Genomic DNA, 9,108 nt, shown 5'->3' on the forward strand with positions numbered 1-9,108 from the left:
CCCGTGACACAAACGCCATTGCAGTGATTACATTTGTTCTCGTCTTTTGTAGGACAGGCCTAATATATCTACAGACATTCTGTAACCTTGCTTTCATAAGAGATACATTTTGTGCGTCCCATTTGTGCGTCCCACAAGGCAGCGGAGACCTTGCGAAATAGCATATTCAACTTTCGTTTATTCTTTCGATTAGAATAATTTACTTAATCAAAAGTTTCGATCACGTGACTGTCCCTGTCTCGCTTTTGGGGGCTGTGACGTGCACGCGCTACCGGATTCGTTAAGAACGCGCTTCAGAATTCAACAGCTGCACAGTGAAGATGCAAGCGTCGAAAAAGAACAATATGACCGACAAAACATTTGCAGCAAGGTGACTATAGTAGCTACTATTCTTGAACATCGTTTGGCGAGAGGACATAACACGCGGTTTATGTCACAATTAGCTGGATAACTATTTTCGATTAATCGAAAGTTTACCTGGAAAGCCCGAATTGGTAGATATTGGTGAGTTTTCATGTTACAGTTTTATCTGAAACAAACAACAGTGTACCAGTATCGATTGCTAGCTATTTTAAGTATTTCTGAAGATTAACTCAAATGATGGTTAATTTGGATGACTGTTTTGTTAGCTATGTCTGATTCCAGAAATTGTTAGCGATGACTTTGCTCCTGCTAAATTAGGAACTAGCGTGTTTAGCTAGGTAACGTTAGCCAGCTATTTTATCCAACTGGCTGAATTTTGCAATGTTTGATAGGAAACCGCTGTCTCAATGCTTCAAATAATCTGGGTGGTTAGCAGACGTTAATTTAACTAGCTAGTGCTAGTAAACAGGATGTAGTTTAGCCGCATAGCTAGCACACCGAGTTACAAAAGTGTTAACTTTTGTCTGTGTTATTGAATAATAGCAAATGTGTCTCCAATAGAAAATCCATGATATGCACGATTTATCTTTTTGTGTGTGACATAAATAGCTATAGCTATAAAACTTCACCTATTAGCCATTACATTTGGCATGCATTACAGATTCATAACCGTTGGATTAACTCGACCAGTGCATCATTTGTTTTATCACGTTGCTAACAATAATCGCTCGAGAACAAATTGGGGACCTGTTTGATTAAATACGACTAGAAATAACTTATTTATTTAAAAAAAAATAGGTGGCTAACTGGGGTGGTTCATAGAGAGAAGCCTCATATTTTTAGGTTGAGTGTTTTCTCATCATGGAGGATGACACTTGTAACTTCCTTATGAAACTGTGTACAACTTTAACTGATTGCCAACACTGGCTTGTTGAACAAAGAATGAACATATTCTGCTAGGTCAGAATACATTTACTCAGAAGTGGAAACCAAAATAGGAACGTTTTGAAATAAATACATTACAGATAAATTTACCAGGTTTTTTTTAGACACTATCAAACTCTTTATGCAATGTCGTCATTATAAATATCTCATCTTGTATGAACTAGTTTATCCAGTTATTCCACATTTTATCCAACTGCTAAAATGATATAACCAAGCCAAGGCTTTGCCAGGCATGTTTAGTATCTTTGCAGTAATAGCAAACTGTCGAATAGCCATGTGCAGCAAGATTATTCATTCTTCACACTAGTTTATAATACTAGGAAATGTATATAGTTATCTAGTTTCAATATGAGAACTCAACTTCTGTTTTATTTGAGTCATCTTGGTGCCTTTTAGCATTCTTAGGCCAATTCACCTTGCCATGATGATATCAACTAGTTTTCCCCTGTTTTTCTACAGGAATCTACTTAAGACCTAACTTCGCCGGTCTTCCACAATGATATTAAGCAACTTCATCCAGTAACTCCTTGACTAAGGAAATACTCAAGTATATAGATCATTTGCACAACTTTTGAGGAGGAAATGCCAACTCACCTGTTGTTGCCATATGTGGAAAGTCCAGATGGACTTGGACAAGACAGTCTAAACATTAGTAGTGGTGCTAGCACGCCAGGGGCTGGCTCCAGCATGACCCCTCACTGTAACATCGTTGACAAGGCTGAGCCTCAGCCTGAGGAAAGACTGCTGGAAGCCCTGGACTGCATGTTTTGTGACCAGACTTTCACACACCAAGATGACCTGGGCCCACACGTCCTGACCCAGCACCCCACAACGTTGTTTGAACCTGCCGTTTTGTGTGTGGAGGCAGAGTACTTGATCCCAGGTGAAAGGGCCAGGTCCAAACCCAGCTTGCCATCTGTAAAGGAGGTGGAGGTGTTTAGCTGTGTTGTGTGTGATCGGACCACAGAGGACACCAGCGAGCTGGAGAGCCACATGCGGACGCACAAGGACTGTTTCACTTTTCACTGTAACCTTTGTGGCCGGCGGTTCAAGGAACCCTGGTTTCTCAGGAACCATATCAGGTTCCATAAGACAAAGGCCCAGCAGAACCTGGACGGTCCAATTATTATCAATGAAGTCATCCAAGACCAAGTCGCAGAGCCTGTAATCACGCCTTACAAAATGTGCTTTACCTGTGGATTCTTTTTCCCTGATAAAGACAGTTTGGTGGAACACAGTAAAGTACATCGTAAAGAATCAGAGGCTGATGAAGACAGAGAAAATGATAGACTGGAAGATTCCCTCATTCAAGAAGGTTTTTTACGGGGTCTCAACCTTTGTCCCATATCTGAGAAAAGTAGTACGACACCAGAGAGATCCTCCAAGTGGATAGCCCAACTAGACCCTTTCAACACTTACCAGGCCTGGCAACTTGCCACCAAGGGAAAGGTAGCAGTTGGTCCAAGTGTGGCTAAAGACGTAGGCCTAAGTCAAAACAACAGCTCTGACAACGAGGACTCTGGCTCAGATAAGGAACTGACACACATCTGGTCAGAAGGCCAAGGAGGTGACGACAAGGGGGTTAAGGAAAACATCGATGGAGATCTGAAATCCAGACAGACTACAGACGAGACTCCGTCACCGGAGCCTGATCAGAAGTCAAGTCGAAATGATAAGCCGACCCGCTGCGAGGACTGCGGGAGGGCGTTCAGGACGTACCACCAGCTTGTTCTCCACTCCAGGGTGCACAAGAGGGAGAGGGGTGAGGGGGAGAGCCCCACCGCCTCCATTGATGGAAAGCTCTCCAGAGCAGGGTCCCCCAGAGAGGAGGGGTCTGAAGACGGGTTAGAGGTGGGAGCACCGGGATATGCTTTCTATTCAGGTATGCATCAACTTAATGTTACACAAAGGTTCATTTATTGAAATTGCCATTTGTTTACAATGGCTCCCTCTGCTGTTCATTTGTCGACTATGCAAATGCACTTGCTTCACAAGTTTTTGTAAGTAGGCTATTTGGTTTCTTCACATGACTAATCTCCTGTTTTTGCCTCCATAGATAAAAGTGAAGATGGCTTTGATCGAATGAAGGTGAAACATCTTGTGTCCTCCAGAGAATGTAGTTATTGTGGCAAGACCTTCCGTTCCAGCTATTACCTCAACATTCACCTCAGGACGCATACAGGTAAACCTTATATAATACTGGGAAGCCTGATTATGACTAAGAAATAGGCTGCACAATTGCAAGTTGAGATGTATAGCCTGTATTTGGCTTTAAGGTTAACATTAAGTTGGATTGGCTTGCTTGTGTGCTGAATGAAATTTATTTTAGCAATCTGAAGACTATTTGCTGTTTGGTCCATACATATGCTAATGTTATTAAATGTATTTTCAGGTGAAAAGCCATACAAATGTATATACTGTGACTATGCTGCAGCCCAGAAGACCTCACTGAGATATCACTTGGATCGACGTCACAAGGACAAACCATACACTGACATCCCTAATAAGCCTGTGGTGTCTGGGCCATCTCCCATTTTGAATGAATTCCCCAGAAACCGGGAAGATAAACGGGTTCCCAACAGGTCCAAACTATGGCAGACTCCCAATGTCAAACTAGCAACCAAACCTTGTGCCAATGTAAAACCAGAGGATAGATTTAATAACATCGGTGGCAAGCTTGACGGCCCGCTTGCTCAAGTGAATGCTGAGTATGGGAAATTGATTACTACGGCTGCTTACTCCTCTTCTACTGATGATGCGCACATAAAATTCCCTGTACTTATTAACCCGAAGATGGAAGGAAAGGAGATAGACAAGGGCTTTGAGGCTCCGTTAAATTTGTCCTTAAAAGTGTCACTTTCCGTCTCTGCCACCCTAATACCAAGGAACGCATTGATTTCAAATGTCTGTTCGTCCTGTGCCTTTAGCACTCTGTACCCAGAGGTCCTGCTCATGCACAAGAAGCTGGTTCACAAGGAGAAGTTGGAAATGATTAAGAAGAGCAGAAGTCTTAAACAGAAGCGTTACACTGGGTGCCCCCCTGCCCTAGAGGGAAAAGATGTCCTCCCGCTGCCTCCTATTGACAGGAGACACCCTCGGCGGACCAAATCCCCAACTCCACAGCCTCCTGGAAAATCTGCCGAGAAGACCCACCCTGCCGCCTCTCCTCATGGGCCCAAACAGTCCCAGAGCAGCGAACCACCACAGAGGGAGACAGCCCTGGACACTCGGCGGTACAGGATGATGATTGAGCATCGCACCAGTCAAGGCCAGTCCAGGTTTACAGAACCAGCTGAACAATCCAACACCAAAGGTACAAAAGATAACAGGTCTGTAGTGGTGGACAGACCAAGGCAGAGCCCATCGGACAGCAAAGGGGCGAGCGGACAGAGTGTAAGAAGTGGCCCAGGCAGAAATTGGAACGGCGTGGTATGGCCCTCCGACACTGCTAAGCTGTGCCTCTCCAGCCGGTTTGGTAGTCTGCCCCCGATGGACTTTGGTGGTGAACCCTCCAGCAAGAGACCAAGGTACTCCGGGCTTCCCGGAAGGGAAACGGACACTGTAGAGACGTCTAGCTTTAGGACCGAGTACAACAGACTGCTGAACTCCGGGAGACCCCAAGTGAAAAACTCCTTTTCATCACAAGGAACCTCTCTCTCTAACAACAGGCCTCAGGCCTATGCCCCGGTCAAAGCGTCCAATCCTCCAGCCTCTGCAAGCAGCAGCAGCATGGAGACTGACTGGAATATGATCAACATCCTCCGCTCCTACAGCCCCAGTGACCTGGCCTCCCTCTACCACCCCACTGTGGCTAACCCCAGTCACGGAGTGCTGACCAACCCAAGAGGTATGAGCTAAAATCTTGATATGTTCTATACATGTGAAATTCATTCATACCATGTTAGTGTAGTTGAAAATGTCACAGGGTTCCTTTGAGTTGAATGGCTATGTTCATATTGTCACTTAAGATTTATATCAAACTATTACTTTGGGGCTACTCCTAAGATTGTCCTTCTCCTCTTCCTAGGAGGTAGGCCATCACCCTACCCAGCTAGTATGCTACAGAGGAGAGCCTATTCCAGACCCATCAGTAGTGAACACAGTGGACCCCCTGACAAAAGTACTTAGCTGTTCTAATGGTAGGCTATTATTTTGGTTGACTTCACCGGCCGCGTAAGTAACTATGCTCGTCTTAAGTTTTGTGTTCGGATGAATAGAATATATTTTATCGCCTTCCGTAGGTTTGAAGTACCCTGAGAACTTCCTGCTGCCACCATCTTCTTTTGAGAGCTTACCTGGTGGGGAAGGCTTAACTCAGCCCAACTGCGATCTGTGGATACACCTCTATCCAATGCCGACCGAGTTTACAGTTTGTATGTATTGAAGAACGACTGTTTGAATATCATATTGGTATGGTTGCACTAGACAAAACATTTATTATAAGTGTTCAGAGGAAAAATTACAGTTCTTTTGTTTTTTTGTTAATATGCTGCTCTGTCTGATTGTATGTCAGCAATCAAAGGGCTATCTATCTATCAAAGCACTGATGTAGGGTTTTATCTGGCATACAGCTTGACATCTTTGTTTACAAAACAAGCTGTATGTTGACATATGTTACCTCAAAGTCAGTTTAGAGACTGTTGACGCTCACGTCGTCAGTTGTTTCTGTGATGATATGAAGCTGCTGTAGCTATCATGTCTAATATTGAGCCAATGCATTTTTTGGGAGAGTTAAGAGTAGAACGTCTGACGTGCCACTCGGTAGTAGTTTCGCTGGATGGACATTATGACCAGGGCCTGAAGCCTGTTACCAGATATTCTGTGAAATGTACATAAGAAGCCTGCTCGTTCTTTTCCTTCTATAGATTCCTCAAAACCAACTCTTCTAAAACATGGACCAAATATCAACAGAATTCTTGAGGGATTCTACTTTTTTGTGTAGAAAAAAAAAGTATGCTCATGTTATGCAGGATTTAGATTGTTACTGGGTCTTTTGCAACGGGTTTTTGTTAACTTGGCTGCCTGCTTTGTCACTGGTTTCTCTGAACCTCTGGTCTACTATTTGTTGGTACTGTATGTAAGTCAGGAAGAGCCTAGCGGAAGGCTCACTGAAGGAATAGCTTAAAACATTGTACACTGTGAAGAAGGAAAAAAAACAGTCTCAGGTTTCAGACCTCGATTTTGGGCTCTGATACAACTCAATTTCATTTTTTTTGCATTAACTATTACTAATGTAATGCACATTATCTAGGAAGCTCTGCGATTAATTTCAAGCAATGTGGATACATCAGACTTCTGTTTCATATTTTTGCTGTTATCATTTTTTGGGGGGGCGTTTTATTTATTTCTGTTACAGTTGTTTTGGTTTTTACATGTAAAATGTTAAATATACTGTTTAAGATTTATATGACAATTACAATATAATAGTTAATGACGTGGGGCATAGCGAGTCGTGTTATTTTTTTCACTCTGGAAAAAGTCCACAGGTGGCTTTTCAAGTGTTACTATAGGCCTATCACCTTCCTGTGTTATATAACCTTTGAAACAACTTGTCAATCTAAAATAGTTGTCATGTCTGATCACTGGCAATAGATGAGGAGCCAAAATGTACTGATTTCCCCCTGTCCTGCTGTCATTATTCGCATGGGGTTAAGTTATTAACATTAAGTTTGGTTCATGTATTCAGTAGTTCTTGTGACAGATTCTGGATTTGACCTGTTTGGTTGAAATGACTAATGCAACAATGCTATGTCTGCCTATACTGTACTTTATGATTTCCCCGTTTTGGCTTACGTAAGCCTAATAAATTGTGGCCATGTCATACAAGCTTTGGTTTTTTTTTTTTTTCAGTTTTTTTTTTTCAATGTTGTGATCTCCATTTGTTTTCATGGTCTTTTGACTTATATCAAGTGCTATTGTGGCAGTTGTTGTAAATGAGAGTGGAGGGACCAATTCACTCAGACCTTCAGTCTTAGCAGAAATGAAACATTCTGGTAAAATGTCACTGCAATTTATGTGCAAATCATTTTGACATTTTTGAAAATGTATAACAATTTCTGTAATGAGAATAGTGCTTTTGTTTCATCTTTGCACAATTAAGAAATTTGTGTAAAGTATTGAGAAATTGCTATATTTTCAGTTACATCTTAGTCCACAAGCCTGTACTTTGGTTCATTCAATGTCTGGAAAATGTCTTAACTGTAGGTAAACACCAGAGGGCAGTGTATACAAAGAGTCCAGCAACGGAGGCAGGTAGAGGTTCTGTGCTGTGGTGATACATTCTGGTGGAGCAGGAATGCTTAGCTGCACGTCTTTGGTTTGTCTCTGTCAGGTTTATATTGTTGACAATGAGCATTTCCTAAGTATTTTGTGTTGATGCAGGTTGGCATTTTGTAATAAAAGGGACAAGCAAGACACCTGTTTTTGGCCATCACTAAACTTAAACTGTCCATATCTGTGTAAATTTGCACTGTATTTCTATGGTAATACATTGCTTATAGTCAATGGGTTGTATCCTTCAGATTGAGGAACAGTGCATTCGGAAAGAATTCAGACCCCTTGACTTTTTCCACATTTTGTTAGTCTTATTCCAAAATTGACTAAATGTTTTTCCTCAAATCTACACACAATTCTATTAAATAAACACCTTATTTACATAAGTAGTCAGACCCTTTGCTATAAGACTCAATTGAGCTCAGGTGCATCCTGTTTCCATTGATCATCCTTGATTGGAGCCCACCTGTGGTAAATTCAATTGATTGGACATGATTTGGAAAAGCACAGACCTTTCTATATAGGGTCCCACAGTTAACAGTGCATGCCAGAGTAAAAATCAAGTCCTGAGGTCGAGGAATTGTCCGTAGAGCTTAGAGACATGATTGTATCAAGGCACAGATCTTGGGAAGGGTACCAAAAAATGTCTGCAGCATTAAAAGGTCCCCAAGAACTCAGTGGCCTCCATTCTTAAGAGGAAAAAGTTTGGAACCACCTAGACTCTTCCTAGAGCTGGCCGCCCAGCCAGACTGAGCAATCGGGAGAGCGGTGACCAGGAACCCGATGGTCACTGACAGAGCTCTATAGAGTTTGTCTGTGGAGATAAGAGAACCTTCCAGAAGGATAACGATCTCCCCAGCACTCCACCAATCAGGACTTTATGGTAGAGTGGCAAGACGGAAGCCACTCCTCAGTCAAAGGCACATGACAGCCCACTTGCAGTTTGTAGAAGTTACATAAAGACCCTGACCTTGAGACAAAAGATTCTCTGGTCTGATTAAACCAAGATTGAACTCTTCGGCCTGAATGCCAAACGTCATGTCTGGAGGAAACATTGCACCGTGCTGTGGGGATGTTTTTCAGCGGCAGGGACTGGCATTCTAGTCAGGATCGAGGGAAGGATGAACGGAGCAAAGTACAGAGAGATCCTTGATAATCTGCCCCAGAATGCTCAGAACCTCAGACTGGGGCGAAGGTTCACCTTTCAACAGGGCAATGACCCTAAGCACACAACCAAGAAAACACAGGAGAGGCTTCGGGACAAGTCTCTGAATGTTCTTGAGTGGCCCAGCCAGTGCCTGGACTTGAACCTGATCTAACATATCTGGAGAGACCTGAAAATAGCTGTGCAGAAATGATGGGGTATTGTGTGTAGATCAGCGAAAACGTTCAATCTCATACATTTTAGAATATGGCTGTATCGTAACAAAATGTAGAAAAAGTCATGGGGTCTGAATAGTTTCCGAATGCACTGTGTCATACAATAGCACACTATTGTTGACTGTTCCTGGCCTGCATCAGAATCCT

General features: G+C 42.7%; 1 protein-coding gene across 2 annotated transcripts; it reads left to right on the forward strand.

Annotated features, from left to right (window-relative positions):
* Positions 1-248: 248 nt before the first annotated feature.
* LOC124046018 (zinc finger protein 217-like) lies at positions 249-7,722 on the forward strand. Of its 2 annotated transcripts, none has more exons than XM_046365940.1 (6): positions 249-370; positions 1,768-3,190; positions 3,365-3,490; positions 3,701-5,155; positions 5,336-5,447; positions 5,550-7,722. In XM_046365940.1, the coding sequence occupies exons 2-5, from the start codon at positions 1,891-1,893 to the stop codon at positions 5,434-5,436; spliced, it is 2,982 nt and encodes a 993-aa protein (XP_046221896.1). In that variant the 5' UTR covers positions 249-370; positions 1,768-1,890; the 3' UTR covers positions 5,437-5,447; positions 5,550-7,722. The 2 variants fall into 2 exon arrangements, with proteins under 2 accessions (XP_046221896.1, XP_046221895.1); XM_046365939.1 differs by having other exon boundaries at positions 279-504.
* Positions 7,723-9,108: the final 1,386 nt, after the last annotated feature.

The sequence above is a fragment of the Oncorhynchus gorbuscha genome, linkage group LG10 (genome assembly GCF_021184085.1).
Source record: "Oncorhynchus gorbuscha isolate QuinsamMale2020 ecotype Even-year linkage group LG10, OgorEven_v1.0, whole genome shotgun sequence".
NCBI lineage: Eukaryota > Metazoa > Chordata > Actinopteri > Salmoniformes > Salmonidae > Oncorhynchus > Oncorhynchus gorbuscha.

Excerpts from the sequence above, each read along its gene's own strand:
- LOC124046018 (XM_046365940.1), top strand. The coding sequence starts at position 1,891 with ATGCCAACTCACCTGTTGTTGCCATATGTGGAAAGTCCAGATGGACTT. Across the intron at positions 3,191-3,364 it reads GGGATATGCTTTCTATTCAG|ATAAAAGTGAAGATGGCTTT; the intron begins GTATGCATCAAC and ends TTGCCTCCATAG. Across the intron at positions 5,156-5,335 it reads AGTGCTGACCAACCCAAGAG|GAGGTAGGCCATCACCCTAC; the intron begins GTATGAGCTAAA and ends TCCTCTTCCTAG.